General features: G+C 45.9%; 2 protein-coding genes across 21 annotated transcripts in view; one reads left to right on the forward strand and one right to left on the reverse strand.

Moving 5' to 3' along the window:
- Nucleotides 1–6,781: 6,781 nt before the first annotated feature.
- On the reverse strand, nucleotides 6,782–16,070 carry NCDN (neurochondrin). Of its 12 annotated transcripts, none has more exons than XM_077150354.1 (9): nucleotides 15,649–16,070; nucleotides 15,315–15,382; nucleotides 14,270–14,410; nucleotides 12,196–13,164; nucleotides 10,904–11,145; nucleotides 10,113–10,337; nucleotides 9,572–9,714; nucleotides 7,906–8,280; nucleotides 6,782–7,084 (listed from the first exon to the last, which is right to left on the reverse strand). In XM_077150354.1, exons 2-9 carry the CDS (start codon nucleotides 15,345–15,347, stop codon nucleotides 7,047–7,049), a joined length of 2,166 nt encoding a protein of 721 aa, XP_077006469.1. In that variant the 5' UTR covers nucleotides 15,348–15,382; nucleotides 15,649–16,070; the 3' UTR covers nucleotides 6,782–7,046. The 12 variants fall into 12 exon arrangements, 11 of the variants coding, with proteins under 11 accessions (XP_077006469.1, XP_077006473.1, XP_077006474.1 ...); XM_077150358.1 differs by lacking the exon at nucleotides 15,315–15,382 and adding exons at nucleotides 14,690–14,802; nucleotides 15,166–15,314 and having other exon boundaries at nucleotides 6,782–8,280; nucleotides 15,649–16,069; XM_077150359.1 differs by adding an exon at nucleotides 14,690–14,802 and having other exon boundaries at nucleotides 6,782–8,280; nucleotides 15,649–16,069.
- Nucleotides 15,890–27,872, forward strand: part of KIAA0319L (KIAA0319 like) — a 220,936-nt gene continuing 208,953 nt past the window's right edge. For 5 of the 9 annotated variants that reach the window (XM_077150350.1, XM_077150343.1, XM_077150347.1 and 2 more), the window contains exons 1-2: nucleotides 16,098–16,314; nucleotides 18,990–19,159. In XM_077150350.1, the coding sequence (XP_077006465.1) occupies nucleotides 19,018–19,159 (142 nt within the window). In that variant the 5' untranslated portion in view covers nucleotides 16,098–16,314; nucleotides 18,990–19,017. Of the gene's footprint in view, nucleotides 16,070–16,097; nucleotides 16,315–16,546; nucleotides 16,753–18,989; nucleotides 19,160–27,872 lie in introns of those variants that run through there. The other 4 variants (XM_077150345.1, XM_077150344.1, XM_077150346.1 and 1 more) reach the window with 4 other exon arrangements.

Here is a 27,872-nt window from a genome sequence, read left to right on the forward strand (position 1 = left end):
TAGCGCTGCGGAAAGAGGCGCTGGAAGCCCGCACAACCCGCGGGGGTCACCGCTTGGTGGCGGGATGCAACCCCAGCCCGGAGCCCAGCGGCCGTCGCTTCCTCAGCAATGGACGCCTCTTGGTGGGCTCATGGGGACCGGACCTGGCCAGGACCCGTGGTCCTCGGGCTGGACGGGCGCGGATCTCACTTGAAAAAGTCAGTCTACTGGTGCCCAACGCCAGCCTTGCTCTCTCTGAGCGCAACCTGCTCCATGCACTCCAATTATAGCGGCGGGGGCGCGCCGGGCCTCCGGGGGCGCGCATTAAAGAGACACGCTATGGTCGCTTTCTCCCTTCTCCCCAGAGGCCGCCAAAGGGGAGGCGTGGCTTTGGAGGGACCTGGTAGGATGGGTGGGTGGGGGCGTAAATCCAACTCTAACTGGTGTGAGCAGCCTTCTGGGCTCTCAGCTCGGCAGCAGCGGGGAAACAGAGAAGGATTCCAGATTGGGATATAGGGGCCCTAGATTTGAGCATCTCTGCTGTATGGGCTCTTACCTTTGAACAAGCCACTTCTATTCGTGGGTCTGGGCTTCCTCATCTGTGAAATGGGTATCAATCCTTGCTCTAACCACCTCACCGGACTATGGAGGAGGGAGGTGATTGTGGATGTGAAAGAAGTTAGTGAGGTGCAGACGCAAGCCCATCGCTCAAGTGGACATGTGTGTATGTGTTTGTGTGTATGTAGAGGGCCAGTTACAGTCTCTCCTGAAAAGTTCGTGAACCAAGGTCCCTCTGAGGATGCCCGCTTTTCTCAGGCTGCAGGGCTGGAAATCCTGAATGCCAAGTCTGGGCCTGAAGAAGCTGGAGATACAAACTGGACAGGGTTTCCTGGAGCTGGAAGTGGGCATGGACTCCACCAAGTTTCTGAAACCATAGATCCCTGCGTTGATTGAGTGTAGGCCTGGGACATCCAGAGTCTCTTTTTTTTTAGTACAAATTTTACTATTCATATTTTATTTTTATAGATTATATATGTTTTACTTTATCCTTTATGTAAAATGCCAGCTTTAATGTCAAACATAATAGACTTTAACTTGTATGCATAATCACCTGAAATTACACAATTCATGTGGGCTTATGCACACATATGTATTTTTTTCTTACCATATGATCATTCTATTCTTGATATCTAGTCAATAACTCACAATGTCATCACATAGGTGTATATTCATCATCATGATCATTTCTTAAAACATTTGCATCAACTCAGAAAAAGAAAAAAGAAAAAAAATTATACATACCAAACCCCTTACCCCACCCTTTCATTGATCACTAGCATTTCAACCTACTAAATTTATTTTAACAATTGTTCCCCCATTTTTAATTTATTTTTAATCCATATGTTTTACTCATCTGTCCATAAAGTAGATGAAAGGAGCATCAGACACAAGGTTTTCACAATCACACAGTCACATTGCAAAAGCTATATCATTATACAATCATCTTCAAGAAACATGGCTACTGGAACACAGCTCTACATTTTCAGGTGCTTCCCTCCAGCCTCTCCATTATACCTTAACTATAAAGGTGATATCTGTATAATGCATGAGAATAACCTCCAGGATAACCTTTTGCCTCTGTTTGAAATCTCTCAGCCATTGACACTTTATTTTGTCTCATTTCTCTCTTCCCCCTTTTGGTCGAGAAGTTTTTCTCAATCCCTTGATGCCGAATCCCAGCTCATTCTAGGATTTCTGTCCCACGTTGCCAGTAAGGTTTGCACCCCTGGGAGTCATGTCCCAGGTAGACAGGGGGAGGGCAGTGAATTTGCTTGTTGTGTTGGCTGAGAGAGAGAGGCCACATCTGAGCAACAAAAGAGGTTCCTGGGGGGGGGGGTGACACTTAGGCCTAATCAGAGACTTTCGAGTGAATCTGTTACACTAACGGATTGTGCAGTTGTTATGGACACACATGGACAACACACATGGACAGGCTGTGTGTTGGTGTATCACAATGGGAGGTATCAGTTGGCTCCCAAACATGTTCTGGTCCTTGCAGTTACTCCCTCCTTTCTCCCAACACCTAACCTTCCTCTCCTGAGGAGCAGGGGCAGGTATTAAAGAAAGGGAAATGGGAGGGATGCTAAGGAGAATACGAATTAAGAAAGCTGAAGGAAGATGTTAAAAATCAAGTAGTTGTGGGGGTCAGGGCACAGTAGAAATAATCACAGCAAACACTAACTACAGAGTGTGCCAGACTCTGTGCTAAGAATATTGAGTCATTTAACACTCACAACAGTTCTATGAGATAGACATTCCTACCATCCCCATTTTCAGATGAGGCACAAAGAGGTTAAATGACTTGCCCAAGGTCAAGCAGCTAGTTACGTGGCAGAGTTGGGGTAGTCTGACTCTAGCTCCTCTCTAAGATCTGAGAGATAAGAGCTATTCTGTTCTGCCTTAGACTTGGGGGCCTAGAATTAGTCCCGACTGACTGACTATGGCACTCTGGGCAAGTCACTTTTCCTTTCTGACCTCAGTTTCTGTAACAACAACAACAACAACAAAAATGTAAGGGAGAACTAGGTCTCTTTTTAGTAAAGCAGAAGATGAAAAAGCAAAGGTACAAATATCGAGACAGAAGAGAAGAGACAGGGAAAGGGAGGCAACACCATTAGCCCATACAGTGTATGTAGAGGAGGCTTAAGGAGGTCTGAGGAGGGTTTTGAGTGTGGTGGATGCCAAGCCCAAGCTTGGAACATCTCAACTGGGGGAGTTATGGGAGAAGGGGGAAGCTGGAAACCAAAGATTCATCATTAAGCACTTTGCAGAGGCTGGAGCCAGCAGCTCGGATGGTGAATGAAGTAGAATTGGGCATTTTTACTATTTACCTGCCCGGGACAGATCAGAAGTCAGGACTGTTTATGTGTATATCTGTATTAGTGGGTGTGTGAGTACCCCCTCTCTCACCACACCTCTTCAGCCGCAGGACATCAGGAGTCAGGGTCCAGGATAAGTGTATGTGTATCAGCGCATGGCACCCAAGTTGGTGAACCCTGTTTGGGAGCAGTCCAAGGAGCAACCAGGGTGATGACATCCATCTCCAGTTTGGGGATCAGCCTACTCTCTCCAACAGGCTTAGGAAAGCCAGAATGACAGGACAGGCTGCCTATCCGGTGGCTTCCTTGGGTTTCCTCCCCCTACTTTTCTTGCAGCTTAAGAGACCTTCTTCTTGCCTCATTCTTCTTCTACTCTGACCTTTTCTCAGTTTCTTTTTTCATCCACATCTTTAATGCCAGTATTCATTTTCAGAGTTCAAGCTTCTGCCTTTTCTTCCAATATGCACTTTTCATGAGTGACTTTAACCTCTCTCAAGTCTTTATTGACCACCTCTCTGCTTTTGTCTCCCAACTTTCTTATCTCCAGTCTGCCTCTCTCACCAGAGATCCCACCTCATACAGGCAACTCATCCAGACATTGCATCATAGCCACCTGATTCTTTCCAAGTCCCAAACCGAACTCCATGTCCCCACCCACGCCCACCTCCTATGTTAAAGTTCACTAAATGACCCCCGACTGTCATCTCAGACCTTTCCCTCACCCCTGCAAACCAGTCCACATGGAGTGTTGTCACTTCTAGCCCTCAGACATCTCTTTCCAGCCCTCTGCCATGAGTTTAATCTACCATACTCTTTCTCATAGACCAGTAGTTCTAAAAGTGTAGTATTTGGACCAGCCGCATCAAAACATCTGGGAACTTGGAAGTGCCAATTTTTGGGCTATACCCCAGTTTTACTGAAATAGAAATTCTAGAAATGGGCCCAGCAATCTGTGTTTTAGTAAGTCCTTCAAGTATTCATAAGCACACTAAAGTTTGTAATCCATTGCTTGGACTATTGTTACCACCTCTTAACTGATCTCCTGTCTCTTCCAATCCAAATCCAATTACATTCAGTAGTAAGAGTGACTGGACCATGGGTGCACGGGTGGTTCAGTGGCAGAATGCTCACCTTCCGTGCGAGAGACCCAGGTTCAATTCCCAGATCATGCATCTCCCCCCTCCCCCTAAAAAAGTGACCGGGCCATGTTACTTCCCTGCTGAAAACTCTCCTGGAGCTTTCTGTGGCCTATCTACACGAATAAAATATTCTAACTCCCTAACATGGTACTCCAGCTCTGGCTAGCTTTCCATTCCCATCGCATGAATTACTTCTCAAGAAGATTAAAGGAGAAACAGAAAATGCATCTAGCACTGTGCTTGACACATGGCAGGTGTTCAGAGAATGCTTATTAAATAAATGATAAATGAACAAATGGATGAGTTTGTGAATCCTCAGCATATTGAGAGATCCTTTAGGAAGCCTTCATGTGAACATGACTCTGGGGAGTTAGACATGGAACCCGGCGTAACTGGGGAAGGACGTCTGATGAGTGAGTTATTTTACTTATGACTACTTGTGAGAGGAATGTTCTCCATAGTCTGCTGTTGCTCTTGGGGGTTCCCCAAACTTCAGAATTTCATTGTTGCGGTCACTGGACTCCTTCTCCTGCAGAGCTGAGGGACTCTTCATTTTCTGGGGCATGGAGATGGCGATTGCTAGTTGCCAGCTCTCTAGGACACGTACACATGTGGCGGCTTGGGGCACACACAGAGGTACACATGCAGACACCCCTGGACACACAGCATGCACAGACACCCACAGGAAATACAGAAACACATGGGAACACATGATATGTAATGATACATAGGTACACATGCTCACACACATATGTGGACACCCATTTGGCGTACTTGGCTTATTGTTCTTCCAAATTCAACTCTTTTCCTCTCTTTTCTAACTACAAGCGTGCACTTGAACTTTATGTCAAGAGAAAACTCAGATCTGCGCCCTTTATCGTTGGTACAGCCACCCTCCTCCTCTCAGCCTTTCACAGTCTCCACCTGCCTTAATCTTGGGCTAAGAGTGTTTGCAGGGTGGGGAAAATCTGGCAGGAGATGCGGAGGCGCCACCTCGTGGACAGATCTCACAACGGCAGCTCAGATCCCCCGTTCTCCTCAGCTGAGTCACCAGGAGGAAGAGAGCACCTTGACAGTAGGGACCATGGGAGTTGCCCCTCACTTTGGGGTCTGCCCTTCTCTTTACAATTTCCCAGATGACCTGGGTCACTCGCATAACCTTAAGGACCTTCTATACTGACAACTCTCAAATCTTTCACTCACTTAGACCTCTCTCCGAGCTCCAGACCGCAGTCCCAATTACCTCCTGGATGTTCCACCAAGTACACAAATTCACCATTTACCAGACTGAGTTTATAGTTTCCACAAACCTGTTTCTCTCCCACTGTTCCCTGTGACAGTAAATGGCCCCATTATCCATGCTGGCCCAGATCAGGAATCTGGGAATCACCCATGGCTTCTCCCTTCTTTTTACCCCCCTTGGCTTAGTCACCAAGTCCTATTAGCTCCTATCTACATCTTCTCCATCCTCACTGCCTCTCCCTTAGTTGAGATGTCATCACCTCCCCTCTGAGCTCTTTGCTTCGACTGTCTGTCTTGCAGCCAAAGTCTTCTTTCTAAAATGCAAACCAGATCATTCAATCTGCCAAAAATCTGTAGTCAGATCCCTCAGCATGATCCTACATTTAAGTGTCTTAGCAAGACACTAAGGATTTGTATGATCTGGTCCAACTTCGTCTGCCGCCACTCCCCACTTCACACTCTACACTGCAGCAAAAATGAACTACTTGCAGTTCTCAGGCTTGCATGCCTTTTTACCTTTATCCTCTGCTTGTCTATCTAGCAAGTCCTTCTTCATCCTTCAGGTCTCAGAGCAAATAAAAGTTTTCCCAGACTCATTCAGCCACACTTTGTACTGACTTCCATGGAAGCAACTAGGGATGACTGTTGCCTGTCTGTCCCCCCTTCTGTATTTTAAACTGCTGTGGTCAGGGTCTACATCTTTTCATATCCATCCCAGGGGATCTGTGCTAAGATCATGGCTTTCAGCTCATCCAGTAAATAAATGCATGTTTCCCTCTATGCAGAGCCAAGCACAGGTTGGCACATAGGACATGCTTAGCAAATGCTTGGTTTGAGATCTTGGTAAGGAAGAGGAGTCTGCTGGGTGTGTGTGCCTAGGGCTAGTCTGCCTCCACCCTGATAGCTTAGGCTCAGGCCTTATGAGGCAGTGGGTGCTTGGTTTCAGTCTCCTGTCAAAGGTCTCAGGCCCTTATCTTACAACAGATGTTAACAGCTTCTTCCATAAGCCACATTTGGTCTTCAGATGTTTTTTGGGGGCAGTAGTGATTTAATTTTTAAAAACTTAGTTGCCAACATCCAAAAATTAGGTTTCATGGAAAAATCAGAATTTCTAACTTCTAAAAATTGGAGGATTTGGAAGAGCTAGAGTCCCACTCCCACTTGGTAAAACCTACCGATGCTGAGGGACCAGTCATTCTTTTGGACTCAAGCATGAGTGTCCACCCTCCTCACCTCCCCCTATAAGCATGTGAGTTTGCTGAGCTGCTATAATGGAGTGTGGGCTTAGAAGCTGAGGCCAGCTTAGAGTCTTGGCTCTGGCACTTACGGGCTGCAAAACCTTGCAAATCACTTATCTATGCCTAAGTTTCTTCCTCTGTAAAATCAGGAAAATAGTGCCTTCTTTGTAGACTTTTGAGGGGCTGAATGGAAGAACACTTGTGAAGTGTGCTGGGCAGAGCATGTGTTCAGCAAATGGTAGCTGTGAGCCGTGGAGCCTGGAAGGGAGAGATAAGGTGCAGGACAGACCATGCAGGAGTCATCTTGTCACCAATAAGCATTTATTGAGTGTCCACATGTGCACAGCTTTGAATCTGGTGATCACAGAATGCACAGGGGAAGGGGAGGGGGTGAAAACATGGGATCAGGTTTGGAGTGGGGGGTGTCCCCCTGGGCTCATAAGAAAAGTAGACCCTGCTGGAGCCGCCAGTCGCGTCTCTCTGCAGAGAGGAGTCATAAGCAGGGGTGGGAGTTTAAGCCAGGCACCACGGTGGTGATGGGGTGCAATCACTGGGGAAACATGCAGATTCTAGGAAAGTATCCCTCTTACTCCTGGCTCCAGGCAGGCTAGATAGCATCAGGAGGACTGGATCAGACACTCAAGTATCCACACAGGGATAAGGACAGGCAAAATAAATAAACTCCTAACCCCCATCATCACTCTGCTGCAACCCAACAAAAGCCTAGAGACCAGGGCCCAAGAACTCTTGCATCCCCTCAAGGAAGCTCAGGTGGAAGGTTTCCCCACCCACCCCCAGGCCTTTCTGCCCCAGGTTCAGAAGGTTCAGAAGGATGGGGGCAGTTCAGACCCTGGGACACGAAAGTTGAAAGAAAGAACTGCGATGTCAACGGCCCATGTGAGCCAAGGGCAAGGGCCAAAAGGCCAGTTTGAAGGACGTGGGACCTGAGGGGCCAAGGGGGCACCACAACCTAGGGGAGCCCACGCCCTGGCCAGCAGGGCACATGGACTGAGGCAGGTTAGCTCCTGCCAGCCCTGTCCCACCACGGGACCTCCCTCCTGCAGGGGAACCAGACATCTGGCACAATGGTAACTAGTGCCTCCTCCCTGGGGACTGTTTCAACCTTCCCCGGCCTGGCGGGGACTGCCATTTTGATTTCCAAGTGATCCCTGCCCCCTTGAGGGCCTGAGTTCCTTACACTTGAGGGGTGGGCACCATGCCCTTGTCCTTGAAAAAGCCAGAAATCTGGGGAGTTTGGGGGTGGTGGCGTCTGGGGGAGGTGGATCCAGTTAAGGGCTTCAGGGAAGATGCCTCCTCCCTCATTCCCTCGCTGCCCGCCCTGGGTCTGTGCCCAGAGGACACCCCTTCAGGGCTCTGACAGGCACTGTTCCAGGGCAGCCATGCGATAGTGGCTGGCTGTTTCCTCACCTGCCTGCAGCCTCATGGCCTCCCGGCACAGCCGGTTGGCCCGGGCTAGCTCCACCAGGACACCCTGATAGGCAGCCACCATCTCGGGCTTGACGGAGTTGGGGCTGACACTGCCTAGCAACTGGAGCAGCTCTTGCGGCCAGCGGGAACGCAGGGCAGCGGGGGCCAGCCAGGGCAGCAGGGGCACGCAGCCCGTGAAGGCCTGCATGCCCAGGAACCAGAGCTCCTGCAGGTCAGCCCAGATGCCCTCGTAGTCAGGGGCCAGGGCCAGCACCGCCTGATCTGAGCCAGGTGTGGCTCGTGCCACATGGGACTGTGATAGGAAGAGGATGGCGGCTGCGAAGAAACCTCGGGATGCCGGTGTTCCCTGAAGAGCTGGAAGGCAAGGAAGGTATGGGAGCATGAACCAGATGGGCCGGCAGTTTTGCAAGGACCTTCCTTTCCCCTCTTGTATGGACATAATGAGGGTGCTGAAGCCTTTCTGTACAGAAGTAGCATAGTCTGGAATCAGACTGCCTGGGTTCAAATTCTATCTTTGATATTTACTGTGAGCCTGGTGATTTACTAACTTCTCTAAGTTGCAGTTTCATTTGTGAAATGGGATCAAAAGTGCTAATCTCAGAAATTCGTTGTGAGAATTAGATGTAATAATCTCAGCACACTCAACTACCAAATCCCTACAAGTACAGAAGGCCGGAGAACCCTCCAGTACCACAGTGGTGACTGGTGCAGGCTAACAAGGTTGCATCAATTTGATTCCTGGGCCTGAAGAGGGAGCCAGAGGGGAACGTGAGCTGCTGAAATGGCTTTTGCTTACCTGCCAGGCAGGGGTATGTCCCCACACAGCAGCCGCTCTTCAGGAGGCTGTTAGTCTAACCTGGTGGGTGAGTGTGGCTGAACCAGATTGGGGCCACAGCCTGGTGACTTTACTCAGGGACTGCGGGTACATGGGGGCTAGAGTGCAGGGTGGGCTGGGCTCCTGGTCCACTGGGCCATGCTCCTCTTCCCACTATTGGGTGTTGTTTTTGGGATTCCCGCACACCCAACAAAAAGGCAGCTGAGGGTATGGGCACATTACACCCTGTTCCCAGGCATCTGCTCAGCTCCTCCAACCTGACAGATGGGGCACAGGGAACAGGCAGGGACAGAGGGACCCAAGCAGACACCCACGGCCAAAGTGGGAGACACAGTGGGCTGGCAGGGGCTGAAGAGGACCTCCCACCCCCTGCACAGAGGAGGCTGGGGAGGAGGTGTGCACAGAGGAGAAGTGAGCGCTGAAGCCTACCACTGAGGGAGGTGAGGTGCTGAGCAGAGAAAAACATCAATGGAGGGAAGTCAGGTTTCTGACTCAAGGCCTGGGTGGGGGCGGCTCCACCTTGAGAACATGGATTCAGATTTCTTGGGTGCTGGGGATTCCAGGTGCCTATGCCTGTGCCTCTGAGCAGGCCTGTCTGTACTTAACACCCACCAGACCTTGCCTTAAAAGTCATCAGAAGGAAGGAGATGGTGTCATTTTGAGAAGAAGGGTGGAGGTGGGGGGTGAGATATTCTTCAGGTTTCCTCTTGCTTGGAAAATACTGCAAAAAATATTTTCTGAAAATGGAAAAGAGCAGGTCCATTTATATCTTCTGTTCTCACCCCTTAGGACTGGGTCCCCAGTGCTTACCTGGAGAGGTGCTAAGGAGCCGGGCCATGAGGAGGCCCAGGGTGGCAACATTGGCAGCCAGAAGCAGCCTCCCCTGTTGCTGCACTAGTGCAGGCAACGATGTCATCAGGGTGTTCATAAGAGAAGTGAAGCAGGCATCACGCCTGGGGAAGGAATGGGGGGAAGGATACAGGGAAGTGATGGGTTACTGGAGTCATATCAGCTCTTTGGAAATCCTAGAATCTTGGGCTCTCAGCTTCAATGGGATAGGGTTTGGCAAGAAATTAGGCAGCAGGATAAAGAGTTAACTCTGGATCCCAACCATGGCATCTGGGAAGCAGGGCAGATGGGTTATGGCTGGAGAAGGCAGGCATGTCCAGAGATAATTCTCTAGGGTTCCAAATATGTCAAATCCCTTGTCTGGGGCTGGCATTTGTCTTTCATTCTCACTCTAAGAGAAACCCACAGGTACAGGGAGATAGTAGGAGATAGGGATTGGAGGCAAGTTTGAGTAGCCCCCTGCTTCCTCTGAGCTCCTCCCAGCCTCTCCTGAACCACTTACTTGATCAGCCCTGGTGCAGTGACCACAAGGTTGAGGAAGATGTGGCAGCAGGTCTGCAGGCCAATCTCCACACTGTCAGGCAGCACTGAGGTATCATGGCCAGGAGACGTGAGTTCCCACTGCTGCAGGAAATACTTGCACAGAAGTGAAGGGGCCCCCTCCTTGATCAGGATCTCCCGGGGTCCATCTTCAACTGTCAAGTGGCACCAGCCAGGCAGAAGAAGCCTGGGGAGGTGGAAGGGACAGATGTATGTAGGTCTGGGAAAGATTAAGGCACAAGGATTCCTTTTTTGGGGGACACCCCACCTGAGAGAAATGGAAGTAGGGAGGACACATCTTCACAGGTACCACCGAAAAAGTACAAGCTTTACAGCTGCCCAGGAACAAACCAGGGCTCTGCCACAGAGAGACTTTTGAAAAGTTGCTTTAACCTCTTTGTACTTCAATTTCCGCATCTTTAAAATGGGAATGAGATTTATGTCATAGGTTGGCTGTGTGGACCAAATGAGATCGTTTTGATGAAGGGTACAGCAAAATGCCTGGCACTTGGTAGCTGCTTAATACATGTGGGTTCTCTTTTTATAGGGAAATTTGGGGTTAGCAGGTGATAGAGATTCAACAGCCTAAGTCCCGCAGGAACAACCCCCCCAAAACAGACAGAACTAATGCTAAAAGAAATCTCATATCATAATCAGGAAGCCTGGCAAAGCCTAGTTGGGGTGGGGGTTTCATCCTGATATTACGGTTTTCTTTAGAACAGTCTGGCTGGACAGATTGTATTGCGAACTCACCGGAGAGCATCCTCTGGCCAGTTGGGTCCTGGGGTGGTGGGGGAGATGGCCAGGGTGGCCACCTGCTGGGAGAGGTCATTGGCTTCCTCAGCTTCCTCGTAGAGGCTCTTGGCATAGCGGACAAGGAAAGGCAGCAGCTGGCAGACCTCCTTACGCAGGGATGAGGTCTCCTCGGCCAGCCAGGCACCCAGGATTCGTACCGAGGCAAACACAAATGGCTCCTTCTGCTTCTCTGGCCCCACCTGTTGCCACAGGACCCCCTTGAGATGGAGCAGGACCAGAGACCATCCCCTGCTTGGCCAGCCTTCTGGCCAACAACACAACTAGGAGATTTTGGCCTATGAGCCCTTTAAAAGCAAGTACCAAACTTTATTCTGCCCTGTGTACCCAGCACCAAGCACATGGTAGAGACACATTCCACAGGGGACTGCATAAGAGGAAGTACTCCGGACATACTGCTGAGTGAACTGGACCTCAGACATGCCCCATACTCGCTGAACTCAAATCACATCCTTTATTCCCCCTAACCCTCCACTTACTTTATCTCAAGGCTAGAAGGAAACTCACAGGTCCAAAACCAAATAAACACTTCCTCTATAGCAGCTCTGATATGTGCTGGAATGACAGGCCCCTGACCACTGTGTAAATACCCCCAGTGGTGGGAGAGTGGCATGGTGTGGGAGACACGGCTGGTGAGTTTAGTGGCTGGAGAGGGCCATTAAAGAAACCAAAGTCATAAATGAATCCCTGTGGGACAGGATAGCTGGACACTTAGGGAAGGAGGAAGAGATGGGAGAAGCTGCCACATGGAATTAGCTGAACCTCTACAGACGCCAGGAATCAGGCAGCTTTGCTCTTTTCCCTTTGCGGCAATACCAGTTTGTATGCCACGTGTATGTGAAACAATGCTGTAGATTGTGTGGAACTAACTGCTTCCACTGAGTGTGCCCGCTGGGGAGAGCTGTGTGGTGTGTATAGCGTGTGTGAAGGGTGGAGGGTTGTGTGAGTGGGAGGTTACTGTGTTGTGTGTACTGTGATGTGAGTGCACATATGGTGTGTGGAAGGCTTGTGTGAAGGCTCAGGGCGGGGGGGGGAGGGGGAGACGGAGGGAGGCCCTGCCACACACTATTCCCCGAATGCTTGCTGTACCGTTGGCCTATGTCACAGGCATCTTTGCTATCTCCCTACTGTACCGGGCTGGAGGAGCATCACTTCCCCCTTTATCTTGCCTTCTGGCTCCTGCACTGGCTCCCCCAGCATTGGACCCCCTTTGTGGACTCCAGCACACTTACCTGTTGAAGGTAGTGGATGACAGCCCCAATAGCCTCCTTCATAATGCTCACAAGCTGCACCTTCTGTGGCTCCTTAAGCAGTGACTGCTCACAGCGGGTGCACTCCTGGATCCCCAACTCCATGAGGGCATAGCAGGCAGTCACTACATCCTCTTTTACCTCTGTGCCTGTCTCCTCCAGGGCCAGCCGGACCTCCACACATGCCAGATTCACCAGCAGGGCCAGGAACTTGCTCCCGGAGCTGCCTGCAGGGATCCAGTCGGAGCCGCAGGCGTGCGCCAGGCGGGCTGCCAGCTTCAGTGCAGGGTTGCGCTGCCAGGAGCTCAACTTGCTGCCCAGGATGCGTGCCAGCCCAGCTTGCAGATCCCGGAGGCATTCAGGGGGCACGGTTGTTGGAGGCAAAAAGAGGGGTAGCAGCTGGCAGAGCTCAAACTTGCTGGCATCCTCGGCTTTCTGGAAATCCTCACTGAGGCCCCGCAACACGGCCAGCAGGTCGGGCTCTGCCTCCTTCCAGCACTGTGTTTCGGCAGCAGCCAGCAGCCCCACCAGGAGTGCCAGGGCCTGGTCAAAACCATAGCCGTGCCCCAGGTATGCCTGACATAGGGCAGACACAGTGCCACCAGTAATGAGGTGCCGGGGCCCACGGGGTGTGCCTGCCACCGCTGTCAGGCACTGGTAGGTGTCATCGATCATGGAGCGGCGGGCAGCATCGTCAGGGTCCCCCCGGGCTGTGAGGAAAGTGTTAAGGATGGGGATCTTGTTCAGGACCTGGGGATGAGCGGCCAGCTCAGGGTCACTGCAGAAGCAGGCCAGCAGTGCCACGCCAAGGGCCCGGAGAACGTGGTCGGGGCAGCCATCCGGCGCCTCCTTGGTTGTCAGGAGACGATTGGGGAAGGTGAAGCCAACAGCATCAAAGATTCGCCGCCGAGTTTTGGCATCGATGTCACCTGCTTTGACTGCCTTGGTCACCTATGGATAGGGGTATGTGCTATCAGTAGGATGGAAGCAGGGGTGGCAAAGACTGACCCCTCCCAGTACCCTGAGACACTGAGGACTAACAAGATTAGGTTATGCAACAGGACTCACTCTGGGGTCAGGAAGCATCCCAGAGATAATTTTATCCAGGACCTTCTTTCTTCCCAGAGGAAGACAGGTATCGCCTTTGGGGTCCCTTTCATTTGATTATTTCCATGGAAGGGAGGTCCAGCAGAATGAAATATTCATTCTGGTATTTCATCACCTGGTCAGTCAAGAAGTTCCTCCTAATGCCTGATCTAGATGCCCATAACCTGAGTTGGAAGGGACTTAGAACTCAGTTTAAAGATCTTCCACGGATTTAGGGCCCCTCTCTAATTGTTCCCTCAACAAAAGTCTCTGATCCATTCCTGCCACCTTCTCAGGGGAAATGGCTCCTGTGTCTCGCTGCTCTGCCTGTCAAAACATTTCCCTTTACATTTCACCTAAATACCTCCTCTGCTGCAGTGTGAGCCCTTGACTCTGGAGCCTTCTCCCTGTTGCCATGGCAAATAAGCAGCGGCGGTTCTCCCTCCCCACTTCACCCCCCACACACCAACCCCTCCTTCCCAGCACTGCAGCTCCTGCTCTGCTGTCCCCAGCTTGGGTTCTTCCAACAGGACTAAGCACCAAACCAGCTGCTTTACCCTCAACCTACCTACTGCTACCATGGCTATCCCCTAGGACCCCTCCCCAGTCACTTCTAGTCTTGTTGCTCTTTCCACCCCTAGAACAATCAGCCCCAGCCCTCTGCACTAGTTACTACCTGCTGCTATTACCCTATGAGTCAGCTTCCATCTGCTCTGGGACACCCCAGAAAGCAGACCCAGGCAGGTTCCTTCAAGGCTCCTAGGGGACACAAACCCTTATTCATCCCCATTTTTCCTTTTGTCCTGATTCTTAGGGGAGCAAAACAGAGTTGAAAGGTAGTACTCTTGGGGCTCTTTGGTGCCTCTGGGGTTCCCAGTAATACCTATATAGCATTGAATACTCAAGCCCATTCCTAGACGGCCCAACCACTCAGTCCTTTCCACCTCCCAATTGCCAGCCAATTTCTTACTAGCAGCAAGGCAGCAAACTGTTCGCTGTCATTCTTGGCCTCTCGGAGGGCTCCCAGGTAGCGCTCCAGGGTGGAGTTTCTGCCTTCTGCCTGGTTCAGAGCTGGCTCGCAATCCGAGGCCATAGTGCCCGCCTTGCCCAACTGTGAACACAAGAGGGACTGAACATCCCTCTGCAGAGGAGGGGCAAGGGTGGAGGTGGGAGTGGAGGAAAGTAGGAGGGATTGGCACAGAAGGAGGGGAGGAGAGGGTGAAGTGAGGAGTGGGGCTGGGTGGGTTCCTCAGGGCTGACCTCCCTCAGGGAAGCCCTTGCAAGGGCTGAACCTGCAAATCCTTAGGAATGAGGAAGGGACCCTGGTCCAAGGTCACCTCCAGAAAGTGGGAAAGAAGGACCATGCATCCTGCTGCTCAGCACTCCTCACCAATCTCCTGGGGTGGTCAGGTGCTGGTCCCACTGCTCAGCTGCCCCCTGGCACCAGAGGCCCATTTTATCTCCCTCCATCAAAGCACACAGGGAGGGAGTGATGAGGACAGACTGGGAGGAATGGAGACATACATGGGAGAAGTTCGATTATCCGGATTCAGGTTGACACGGGGGAAAAGGGTATCCTAGGTTTCGTTTTCCCTTAAGGGAGGCAAGAGATAAGCTTCAAGTGAAATGTGGTAGCAGGATGCTGACCAGGGAATGCTTGGAGGACCCTCTGGGGACCTCACCCCTCCAGCCAGGGCTCTCAATCGCCCCCGCAGGCTCCTTGCCTCCGCTCTTCTCCCTCCCTCGGGCAGAGGCTGCAGCAGCAGAAGCAGCAGCAGTAGCAGCAGCAGCAGCAGCAGCAGCAGCAGCAGCAGCAGCAGAATTAACCCCTTGCACTCCCTCTCCTCGCCCTCCCTGCCCCACTACCAGCCTGTGGATGCCGGCAGGGGTTGGAGAAGCAAGAAGGGGTCCAGGGTAGCTCCCAGGACAGCCGAGAATCCAAAAGCCGGATAATCGAAGCAGGGCTGCTGAGATGGGGAGATGAGAAGGGGAGAAGCGTTCCCGGCGGTCACCACCTGTCCCGCCGCAGCCAGGTCACAACACGACATTGATGAAGTCACGACAGGGCAGCGATGAGATCACACTTCACGATGGCGTGGTGATGTCACGGAGCGATCACGGCAAAATCACGACATGGGACAGCCCAAAAGATGACAGGCAAAAAATAAAAAAGGAGATATATATTGAAAAGGGCTGTGACAAAATGGAGTCTCGACAGGGCACGATGATGTCGCGATATGGCACGATGGAGTCGCGATAGGGTCCCGGGATGTGTCTGCAACGAACAGCGCCCGCTAGGAGAGGCCCCGGCTGGGATGTAGGGGAGAATCTGAAGGGGGCTGAGCTCACCAGGCTGCGGCCCGGAGCTGCAAGGTCCTCTCCGAGCGCGATGCTTCGGGTGCCTGGGGCCGCTGCTCACGCCGCGTTCCCCACTCCAAGCTCCAGGCTGCCGCAGCTCCACCCCCACCCCCGCACCACTTTCAACCAATCCCCGGCGGCTTCACTCCAGGCTCTGGCCAATAGCAGGGCTGGGCGCTGGGTCGCAGGGAGTGCTACCGTTGTCGCCATCTTGCTTGTGGGTATTGCCCCACTCTGGGGTCTGGGACTCGCGCGGGGGATTCGAAGGTGCTCACTGCCTCTGAGAGCTGGAGACCAGAAGCTGGGGACAGAAATTCAGTCGCTTATGCATAGGTCCATCTCTTCCACCACTGCCCCTCCACCCCTTGGGCTCGCGGCTTGAATTGTGCTTCCGGTGGAGGGGGCGGGCTTGGTGAGCGTGAAAATGTGTTTCCGGTTGAGCTGGGGAGGTGGGAGGAGGCAGTGTTTCCGGCGACTGTCGCTGTCCAGGCAGGCTGAGGCGAGAGGAAGCTGTCCGGGTGGGGAGCCCGCACTACCTTCTTCCCCTTCCTCCTCCTCGGGGTGAGGGGAGCGAAGGTTGGAGCCCCCGGCCCCATGGACCGGGAGGAGGCAGAGGCTGCCGAGAGCCGGGGCCCTGTTGTGTGGCCCTGAGCCCTGGTAGGTGGCCTGGGGCAGCTGGCTGCCAGGCCGAGGTCCATGAGCTCAGGGGAGGGCCAAGCGGGACGGGCTGTCTCTGGGGTCGCGCTGGACTGCTGTTGGGACCCGGAGGTGGTGCTCCTGGTCGGCTTCTGGCTTTGCAGGTGCGGAGTTCGGTCACAGGCTGAACTCCGGTTTTTCGGGCCTCGGCCTGTTCTTGAAGCCCTTTCTGTCCCCTGACAGACAAGACCGGGCTCGGACGCTTCTGTCCTTCTTCCTCCCTCGACCTCTGCAGCCTCGCCCTTAACTACTACATCTGTTGTTTGAGCTCCCTACTGAGATAGAAAGTTGATGCAGAATAAGGGAGGCGGGGTTGAGCACAGTGTGTAAATTATGCAAAACCAGCGTTATTCAGGATTTTGAAGATTATGCCCCATCGAGGTTCCTGTGGTGGCTGCGGTGAGCATCAAGGTGAAATGAAGGAAGTCGAAAGAGAAAACCTCAAACGGGATTTCAGGAAAGCTTTGCCTTTTTTCACCTTATGGTGGTTGTGTTCAACGGACGATAGATGCAGTTAGTGAATAACATTAGCTGACTGTCCCTGTGCTTTCTTATGTGATTAGCAGATTGGAAACTAGGAACAAATTGGAAAGACGACCTCCCAGAACAATCTGTTCATTTTCCCACCTATTTGAAAAACAATGTCTGCAAGTATAAGCAGAGCTATTCATGACAGTCTGTTCTGTAACTTTCCCAAATATCTGAGACTTCTTTTTTAAAAGAGCTTTATTCTCGATTACTCATACCAGCTGAATAGGCTGTTTCAGACGTGCTTTGTCGTTGTTCAAACATATCTTATCGCTGTGTACATAAATGGAGTTCCACGTATGTAGCTGACAGACTGAGCTATGATACATCCCCCATCAACCTGAAGTATTAAAGTAAACATTACCCCCTGCTCTGTCTGAACAGCTGCTGCAACAGAGAATGCTTTTATTTCTGGTGTAATTGTAACGCCCTAAATGCTAGAACTATTGCAAGCTTTTCTAGTTTTCATTTGTGAAGTATTGTGGGGGTGTGTGTTCTCTCCCTGGGTTATTACCCTTTGATTTCTATAAGAAACCATTTGGATCTTGGTGATGTGTTCGGTTGTTCCTGCCTCTGGTTAGCAAACTTTTAACTGGACTCTAAAGTGATTTGTGCCCTTCACCAATTATAGGTATCAAAGGAATGAATGGTTTGTGGTTAAAATGAAATTAGTTCTTCTCTCCCATGTATTTTTTTTTAAGACATTGGGCTTCTAGTCAGCTTGCTAGCCCAATGGTGTTTATTACTTCTGTTTTCAAAACGTATTCATTTCTATTTTGCTTCTGTCTCTCACCAGTCAGACGATTGATGACAGTTGTTGAGTCGCTTTGAGTTTAAATCTTTCTGTTGCAGGTAGAGTTATGTTGAGTAAGATCCGTACACACACACACAAACACACACACACACGCATGCATGCATACTCACCTGTTCCAGCTTGTGAGGCTAAAGAAGTTGCAGGATATATTTTCTGATGTAGGCTCCATTTCATAATCTCTTGAACATGTGTCCCATCTATGGGACCCGTCTATGTGCCTTTGCTCCATGCTCCTGAACACACAACTACAAAACTACTAAAAATAGAAATGAGAAAGATGAGGCCCTTCAGATGCTTAATTAGCCTCAGTAAAAGTGTTTTCACGGGTGGGCTGAACCTCAGTTTTGCAGCTGTGTGTGTGTGTGTGTGTCTTTTTCCTGGTGTTAGTCAGCACTGATATCCAACCAGGCAGTACCATTCTCCTGGGTGCTGGCTGGGGTGGGGTGGGGTTGTCAGCCAGTACCATTTGTCAGGTGTGACTGACAGGTGCACATGTAAAGATAGAAGGTTTTTAACTGTTTCCTTCGAACTCAGTCAACCTCTTAATAGTGCTGAGATTTATTTAATAACATACAGTGTAGTGAAGCTGTGAAAGAGGGAAGAAAAACTGAAAAATCAGTTTTTCTGTTGGGAGGGGCCTAAATCATCTAATCACTAGATTCTCGAGTAGCCAGCACAGCCTGGCACATACTAAGAATGTATAAATATTTGTTGAATGTTTATAAACAAATGACTCTAGGGACCAGGGAGATTACATCAAAGTGTAAGTTTGAGTATGATAATGGTGGATTCAATAGCAAACTGGAGATTGTATGCCCTACCTAAAGTTGGTAATCTTAAATTAAAAAAAAAAAAGTACTGACCAGACAAAGCCCTCAGGTCAGTTTACCTCTGACATCCAACCTTTTCCTTTTATAGTTAAGAATGTAAATTTGGCCAAGTCAAAAAGCTAGTAGTAGCAGAGCTGAAACTAAAGCTCAGACCTTCTTTCTTTGAGGCCGGTGCTCTTTCTTTTTTCTCTTAATATAGGTGATTTACTATTAGATTAGAAAATAATGGATTATAAAGTGTTTCAGTTTTACAGTGGATTCATTTCATATCCCTTGCTATGTTATCTTCATAATTATAGGCTATGTCAGAGCTCAGGTTTAAAATTTATCATCAGGAATGAGCAATGAAAGACAAACTTGAAATTTCTTTTCCTCTAATCTGTCATGTTCTTTAGTATTTCACGTTTCCTGGAATCAAGTATTAATTACTTGGCATATAATTTCTCCTCTTTCTGTCTTTCTAGTGTACTTGTTCCCCCTGCCTGGAAGGCCATGGAGAAGAGGCTGGGAGTCAAGCCAAGCCTTGCTTCTTGGATTTTATCAGGATATTGTTGGCAGACACCCATGAAGTGGTTGAGAAGCCTTTACCTGTTTTATACTTGCTTCTGCTTCAGTGCTCTGTGGTTGTCAACAGGTACCATCTTTATAGATTTAAGATTTTTTTTTTTAAAAAAGGCAGTCTGGGTGTGAGTCCTTTAGTTCATTTGAAAGATTTTCTTAGTCTTTCTTCTCTCAGTTCTTTTTTTGCCATTGTTCCTTTCAGAGTATGGAGTATGAGAAAATAGTAATTTGAGAGACTTCTGAGTATGTTGCCATTCTGGGCAGAAAAGCAATCTGATAAATGACAGAAAGTTATCCTTTTGGTGTATGCTTAGTTTTTGGGGTTTGTTTGTTCTGTTTTTGTTTTGGAGCCAAAAATTAAATTGGATTCTTTCTCATAAAGAAAAATTGGTGTGATCATTTTGAGATTTGATGAAGGTGCAATAAAAAGAAAAAGATTTCCTTCCCTTCCTTCTATACTTATAGGGGAGATGTGTCCTTGCTTTTTATATATAAAAATGCCATTCTGATAGATTTAATAAGGTGGGCTTTCCTCCTAAAGATTATTTCAACAGGCTAGAGTCTCTAACCAGGGAATGGTATTAAGAAGGCTAAATTACAGAGAATACCCTTTCTTTTAGTCTTTCTTTCTGTCAGCTCTTTTGTTGACATTGTTTTTTTCAGAGGATAGAGTGTTAGAAAACAACAATTTGAGAAAAAGTTCTTTAAGTATGCTGCCATCCTGAGCAGTGACCAAAAAGCCTTCTGTTGAAGAGACCACTGTTTGGGATAACTAATAATTAGCCTTTTGCTCCTATGATTGCAAAGGTTTCTGTCTCTTTCTTAAAGTAATTAGTGTTCATGATCTTGGAAATCAAGTAATTATTATAGTTAGCAATTTTAGTAGCATCAGCTTTGAGGTTTTTGTTGTCCTGCAGTGGTGGTTGATGGCTGTGTAATTACAGCTGTGGAACTTGCAGTTGACAAGAAAGCTGACCTAAATGTTTCTACCCCCAGATGATGTTTTTCTGAGAAAGCTGACTATTTCAGGCCAACATTTTCTATAAGACATTTGAATAAAATAAGGAGCTGGCTTAGTACCACCAGAGTAGGAAAATCGAAAATCATCTTGTTTGAAGTGCACCTACCACATACCAGGCTCCTTGCTATAAACATTACATACCTTAAGTCATTTAATCTTTATGATAAGCCTAAAACAGACAGTTTTATTCTTATTTTAAGATGAGGAAATTGAGGCCCAGAAAGGCACAACAACTTGACCAAGGTCACACAGCAAAGACATGACAGAACCAGGATTCTAAACCCTGGTTTGTCCAATTCTAGAGCTCATGCTCTTTCTCTTCTGTTGTTGAGCCTTCCAACCAGTGGTCATCATTTGGAGGACCAAAGACATTTTTTTAGCTTGAACCCTAATAAGCATCTTGTTATTTGAGAGACTCAGAATATAGGGAAGGAAGAAGCAATTCTGAGTCTTTCTATATTTTCTAATCTAGCACTTAGTTAAACATAACATTATAGTTTATTGAACTTCAGCAAGGTTATTAGTCCCTTCGGCCAGTCTTTAGTATCTTTTGAACTTGATGCTTAAATAAACAGCACACGAGTGAGCAAATTGTTTGTAAAGATGCAAAAGTGGTATTGCTAGGAGTGGTTCTGGTGAGGGTTAGATTATACCAGTTCTATTTTAGAGAAGTTTGGTGCTTTTACCCTGAAAGTAAAAGATCAAGGACCATGTGTGTTGAAATTGAAGGAACAGGCAAGCAACAAATGACAGTCATGTTTGTTGAGTATTTTAAAATTTAGGCCTTGTGTCTGATGCTCCTTTTATCTACCTTGTCAACAGATGAGAGGAACATATGGAATAAAAATAAATAATAGGGGGAATAAATGTTAAAATAGATTTAGTTTGAAATGCTAGTGATCAATGAAAGGAATCAGTAAGGGGTATGGCCTGTAAAATTTTTTTTTTTCTGTTTGTTATATTTTTCTGTTGTCTTTTTATTTCTTTTTCTGAATTGATGCTAATGTTCTGAGAAATGATCATGATGATGAATGTGCAACTATGTGATGATATTGTGAATTGCTGAGTGTATGTGTTGGAAATGTTGGTTTCTTGTAATTTTTTTTAATTAAAAAATTTTAAAAAAAGACTAAGAAAAAAAATTTAGGAGTGCTTTCAAATCAATTTTAAAAAAAATACAATATCCTAACAGAAAAGAAAAATGGATGAAGAGGGATAAAGGACATGAACAAAGCAGTTCATAAACAAAAAATTAAAATTATTTGTAAGCATATTTAAAATGTTCATTCCTTGATCATAAGTTAAGAACGTTTGCATTTGTTTGTTGCTATATATTTTTTAAAAATTTAAAAATTAATAAAAAAATTTAAAAAAAATGTTCATTCTTATAACTAACCAAAGAACAGCAGGTTAAAATAAGAATTTTTTCCTTTTTTTTTTTCTTTTTTAGCTGCAACACCTTTATTTCATGATAATTGCTGGATTGAATTTCATAGATATACAACAATTTTATAGCTCCAAATCACAATAACATTGAATAAAAAACATTTATCATGCACAAAAACATGGCCTGAGAAATTTTCAGTTGAATTTTAATCCTCAAGTTTCACATTATAAAATCGTACATATAAAAATATTAAAACTATTGTAGAAGCAATAGTTGAATAGATTAAGGAAAATCATTTGTAGCAACATCTCACTTTCCAGTCATGGGAAAAGCAAACCGCACTTGAGGATCAGAAAGTAAGTTAGAGAAGAATATTTGAGACAGTATGATGATGTCACAAAGTCAAAACTCATTTGTTTTATTCCTAGAAAAACTTCTCAAAGCTTCATTCAGATTCTTCTTGGTTGCAGTTACATGATTTCCCAACCCCATAGCAAGCTACAGGAAAGTTCTTAGAGGCAGGCACAATAATGACAGAGAGAGAGACGAAAGTTAATAGTGAGGGAAAAGAAAAATTGAAAACCATTAGGGAATTCAAAAAACAAAGCCATTTTGACTAGTCGGTATAGGGACTTTAACAAACCAAAATAGGACCTGAAAGAATTAAAAATATATATGATGACCCTGAGAAGGTATAATTAACTTTAGTAGATTTTGTGTGGCAAAAGCAAGAAAATATATACTAATTTAAGAAATAGTTCCATCTACATAGTTGAAATAAAGCTAAAGAGATGTACTACTTAAAAAATAACCTTGAGTTATCTATACGCTACACCCCACAAGGCCAAATAAATGGTATATTATTGCATATATTCTGCTTATAAAATACACTGAGTAATTTATATAAAAAAGAATACAGTACCTTTTTCATCCATGTACCATTGAAACCATAGTCAGGTATCATGTAGGAATAGCTCAAGTCAGGTTCTCTCCTTGTCTTTATAAAGACAAGGATTTTTGCCTATCTTAATTATGCTAGGTATCTGTTGGCACAAAGTAGACACACCATAAAGGAAGGAATTGTCCTTGAGAGTTAAACTTTGAAATCAACACTATTATTAGAGAGTTAAACTTAAAATACAGTTAGAGCTGAGGTATGCAAAGAAGAAATTGCCAAATCTTCCTAAATAACAGGAAATACAGAGAAAGAAACACCTCCCCTAAATCAGTGTTTCTCAGAACGTGGTCTGTGAAACAGCACATCTAAATCTCCAGAAAAACTTGTTTAAAAGTTTTCCTGAGCTCTGACTGAAATTTTTAAGAATCAGAATTGCTGGGGGAGGGGTCTGGGAGTCTGCTTTTTAGCTTTTTCCCCCAAAGATTTAAGAAATTCTTTCTAATCAATCATATTGACAAAGAAAAACGTAAAAATACCTAATGCTGGCAAGGGGTGATGTGATTACTCTAAGATAGTGCTAGAGAGTTTGCACAGAGCTTTTTGCTGTAAGATCAAGAATCTTAAAAAAGTTCATATTCTTTGACTTAGTAATTTCCCTCCTAGAAATTTATCTCAAGGACACAGTCAAGATAGTTATTAATGAGAGTATTCATTAATACTCATTTATTTTATGTCATAAAATATTGCTCCACCCTGTCCAGCAGTGGAAGAGTGGTGACATTATGGTTCATCCTCATGATGGAATGTTATCCAACCTCAAAATTCATATTTTAGGAGAATAAATACATGATTAAAAACTCCAAAAAATAAATGATAAAAAGTAGGGTACACTACTACATATTTACTATTATGCCAGTTTTGTGAAAAGAAAAAAATCATATGACAGAAAACAGTCTAAAAAAGATAAATAACTAAATGCTTAAGTATATTTTTGAATAATAGGATTATTTCCTTTTTATACTTTTCTGTGTTTTCTTTTTGGTATATATGTGTAGCTTTTTTATAAGGGGGAAAAACCTACCTGAAAAAACATTAAAATAACAGCAACAAAACCTATGGGCAGTAGCCCAAGTCAGTGTAATCTACCTGTGAATTTGTTCAGTTTTTCTTGAACATTTAAGTTTTTCCCAGGTAAATATCTTCCTTATTATTTGCTATTGTCACTTAGTTCATGGATTATATGGATTATCCCTGAAAAACAAACCAAAATAAGACAGTTCTCCAGGTATCCCCATTCTTGCTTTGGCAGAGTCCCAGGCATCCATTGGCTTGCTTACAGTGGGGCTCTGTTTTATTTGCACTTTTGGGTTCAATGCTGAACCCCTTGCTAGAAAGCATTGATTACAACTTGCCTTATAAACGATGCTCTCTGTCTTCCATGTGGCCCACTGAGTCATTATTTCTCTGTTTAGATTTACTGCTAAGTGGTTTGAAAAATAGCATTTCAGACCTGGGGATTATCAGTACCTAGAGTCAAATGTGAGGTGACCCCAGGAATTTGGGAATCCCTGCCATAGTTTGTCAGCTTCTTGAGAGGAGGGACTTTTGCCTGTCTTAATTATGCTAGGTATCTGTTGACACAAAGTAGGCACACCATGAAGGAATTGTCCTTGAGAGTTAAACTTTGAAATCAACACTATCATTGGAGAGTTAAACTTAAAATACACTGTTAGAGCTGAGGTATGTAAAGACACTTAAGGAGACACAGTGCCTTTGAGACACACAAGATTTAGTCAAAATCAAATATATTAACATATTTAGAAAGAATGTTACATTTAAAGGGTTATATGTACCGTGTGTGGGATGAAATGGCCTAAACTGGCCCTGGAATCCTAAAATGGAGTATCGGTGAGACTGATGTAGGCTTAAACCTAACAGTTGTCAGTGAAAACTTTTACTGATGCACCCCTTGTTTCTGGGAAGTAGATTACTTAGAGTATAGAGCAGAGTATTCAATTCAAAAACCATTTTTTTTGTGTGTGATTTGCTAGTAGTAATCACTACTAGGAGTAGTTCTAGGCTAGGCATTAGAGTAGTATAGATGAGTATACCACTATCCCTGCCCTGGAAGAGCACCCAGTTTAATGGAATGAGGTAGATGTATAAATAATATGATGTGGTAAGTAGCAAGGTAGAGGGATACAGTGCACAGAGAACTGTTGGAACCAGAGAAAAATAATTTAGCCTGTGGGGCAGGAGCGGGACAGTGGAAAGGAAGAACAGGCAAGGGGAGAACTGAGAAATTCTTTACAGAGAAACTGATACCTGAAAAGAGTTTCAAAGGTCGAATTTGAAGGCTCCAGGCAATTGGAATTCCAGAACAAAGGCACAAAAGTATGAAACAACCTGGTGTGTAGAGGAAACCACAAGCAGTTTAGTGCTGCTGGAATATAAAGAGCAAAACTGAAATGGCAGCTCCTGAAGAAGTAGATGGTGACTGGTTTCTGAAAGATATTGCATGTTGCTAAGAAGCTTTGATTTTAATCTTTTTAGGCAGGTGGTCTACACTCTAATCCATAAAAAATATTGAGGATATATTCCAATTATCTTTAATAAAGTATAACAAGTACTGTTGTACTAAGTGTTATGTTTATAATAAGAGATACCAAAAATAAATTTAAAGGACCAATTGAAAAACAAATATGAATAGTTCTAATATTTTCTTTTCATACCCCAGTGATTTGTCTTATGTGCCTGTTAAAGACACACACTCTGGTTTTTCTTTACTTTTTATCTTACTTGACATCTCTGCTGCATTTGATACCTCTGTCCAAATGACTTACGTCTTTCTTGAGACCGTTTTCTTACTTGCCTTAAGTTATACTATGCTTTTCTCCTCCTAGCCAATATACTGTACTTTCTAATTATTCTGTCTTCACTTCCTCAGTTTATCTCTTAAATGTTTTGTCCAGAATTCTGATTCAACCCTTGTCTCATTCTGTGTCCTGTCTTTGACAGTCTCATTCATTTTCACAATTTTAATTTGTGTATTCATTACTCCCAAGTCTCTAACTCTTCCCTCACTTCTTTCCTGAACTCTGAATCTTACACCTACCTATATGCTACACATCTCTCCAAATAGGTGTCTCACAGCTGCCTTTAATGTACTATACCAAAACTAAACCCATGAGTTTTTACTGCTCTTCTTCCTCCTTTATTCTCTAAAACCATGAAAAGATCACCTCCACCTATCTTCAGAGGTAGAAATTCCTGAATCATTCTGTACTCTCCTCTCTCCTCCATATGCAAACCACTGTTCATAGAGTGTGTCTCATATTTCCATGCAGAGCATTCCATTCTTCTGCATATGCCATACTGCTCTGCCTGATGCATTCTGATTCAAGTAAATATAGGCTTCTTTCTGAGGCCCTTGGTCTCAGTTAATTTTTTTCTTCTTTTACGTTCCCATAGTAAATGTTTGTATGAGATTTTAGGCTTTGTAAGGATAAGTATTGCGCTGGAATATGGTCCTTATTCCCAAGGTGAGGTCTTTCTTGTGTCTTCCACCAGAAAGTGGTATTAATGTGATTTCTTCACTCCCGCAGAGCCAGAGTTCCAGCATCTCACTTTTTACCCTCTCAACCTACCTCCAAATCTAGTGATTGTGTTTCCTTCTCAGCCCTGTAGAATCTATCTAATAAACTTCAGGTCCTCTTGCCCTGTGCATTTGTAGCCCAGCCCTCAACCACAGACATGTGGGGATTCTCTCTATGAACTTCTGGGATCCCCTTTCTTCTTAGCTCCTTCTTCTTCAATGTCTCACCCATCAAATTCTAGCCAGTTCAGCTGCCCCAAACTCAGATCTCTGCTTTCTGGACTTACTGGGACCCTTTTCTATTTGGGTATCATTGGGTTTATCAGTTCTTCAGTTGGTAAATTGTCCCTTAACAGAGAACTAGGTGGGCAATCGTGGGGCTTACTTCATGAATTTCCATTCTCTCAAGAATTGTAGTCTTGTACTGCTTGTTATTTTTTGAGCAAAAGCTGTTGCACTGTATATTCTGTCCAGTTTTATAGTTGTTTATGGCAGGATGGTGAGTGTGGTACCAGTTACTTCATCATCGTTGGTAGTGGATGTCTACCATGATTTCTTGTTTATGTCTGTCTCCCTGAAATTTCTTACTCATAGTTACATCCCAGTACCTAGAACATAATAGGTAGCAATAAGAGTGGGTTAGATTAATCTAAAGATAATGTTGGAAATAGCACCACCTTGGAATATACATGTTAGGGAGAATCATTCTTTCCTACTCTGTTTTTTGACAGCCCATTAAATGAGCTTTTCATTCCCTAGGAAGAAACAATATTTGGAATGTGTATTAGTTTGTTAAAGCTGCCAGAATGCAGTATACCAGCGATGGAATGGCTTTTAAAGAGGGAATTTAATAAATTGCAAGTTACAATTCTAAGACCATGAAAATGTCCAAATTAAAGCACCAGAAAAGGTTACCTTTACTCAAGAAAGGCTGTCTGGAACACTCCTATCAGCTGGGAAGGCACGTGACTAGTGCTAGCTGGTCCTTGTTCCAGCAGGACCATGGGAACAGCTTCTCATGCCATTGCTTTCCTCTGTAAGCATCTGTGGGCTTTCACTTAGTTCTTTGGAACACGACTCTGGGTACTGGCTTACTTAGCATCTCAAGGGAAGGCCCATGGCGACATCTGCTGGGCTTTTCCTATGTCTAGGCATCTGCTCACTCTGTCGGCACCCCAAGCATCTCCAAACATCTGTGTCTCTGTTAGCTCTGAAGCAGCTGTTCTCCAAGCATCTGCATCTGTATTTCCACATGTCTGTGTCTGCATCTGAGTTTTCTCCAAAATGTTTCCCCTTTTAAAGGACTCCAGTAAATTAATCAAGACCCACCTAAAACGGGTAGAATCACATCTTCATCTAATCAAAATGTCACACTCACAATTGGGCATGTCACATCTCTTTGGAGATAATCTTATCAGAAATTCCACCCTACAGTATTGAAACAGGATTAAAAGTGATGACTGCCCCCACAATATTGAATCAGGATTAAAACATGGCTTTTCTGGGGTACATAATAGTTTCAAACCAGCAGAGAAGGTAACTTTGCTCTTTTCTCCACTTTATCTCTGGCTTTCTGTAAGAGTGGAAGAGTGGTTTTTCTGATTGGGGAGTTAGAAAGGAATCCTATTTGTGTAGCTCTGTTTTATTGAGTAGTCAGTCTTCAGGTTCTGTGTTCTCTCCTCTGCATTGCTCTCACTGATCTGCCTATGCCAAGACATCCTGCATTTGTCCAATTCAATAAGTTTTATTAAGAATAGGAAGATATTAGAAAGCCCATTTATGATTGCATATCTAAGTCATGTTCTCCAGTTACCCTTATCACTTATTATAAAGATGATATTTTGATTCCATCCACTGCTATTCTAGTTTGCTAGCTGCCAGAATG

This window comes from Tamandua tetradactyla, chromosome 2 (genome assembly GCF_023851605.1).
Source record: "Tamandua tetradactyla isolate mTamTet1 chromosome 2, mTamTet1.pri, whole genome shotgun sequence".
Taxonomy (NCBI): domain Eukaryota; kingdom Metazoa; phylum Chordata; class Mammalia; order Pilosa; family Myrmecophagidae; genus Tamandua; species Tamandua tetradactyla.

Bases quoted from the DNA above. Each gene is read 5' to 3' on its own strand.
- NCDN (XM_077150353.1), bottom strand. From the start codon at position 15,347: ATGTCGTGTTGTGACCTGGCTGCGGCGGGACAG. The intron at 10,338-10,903 runs GTGAGTTCGCAA...CCACCTCCCCAG, and splicing joins TGGCCAGAGGATGCTCTCCG to GCTTCTTCTGCCTGGCTGGT. The intron at 8,281-9,571 runs GTAAGCACTGGG...CTTGCCTTCCAG, and splicing joins GCTCCTTAGCACCTCTCCAG to CTCTTCAGGGAACACCGGCA.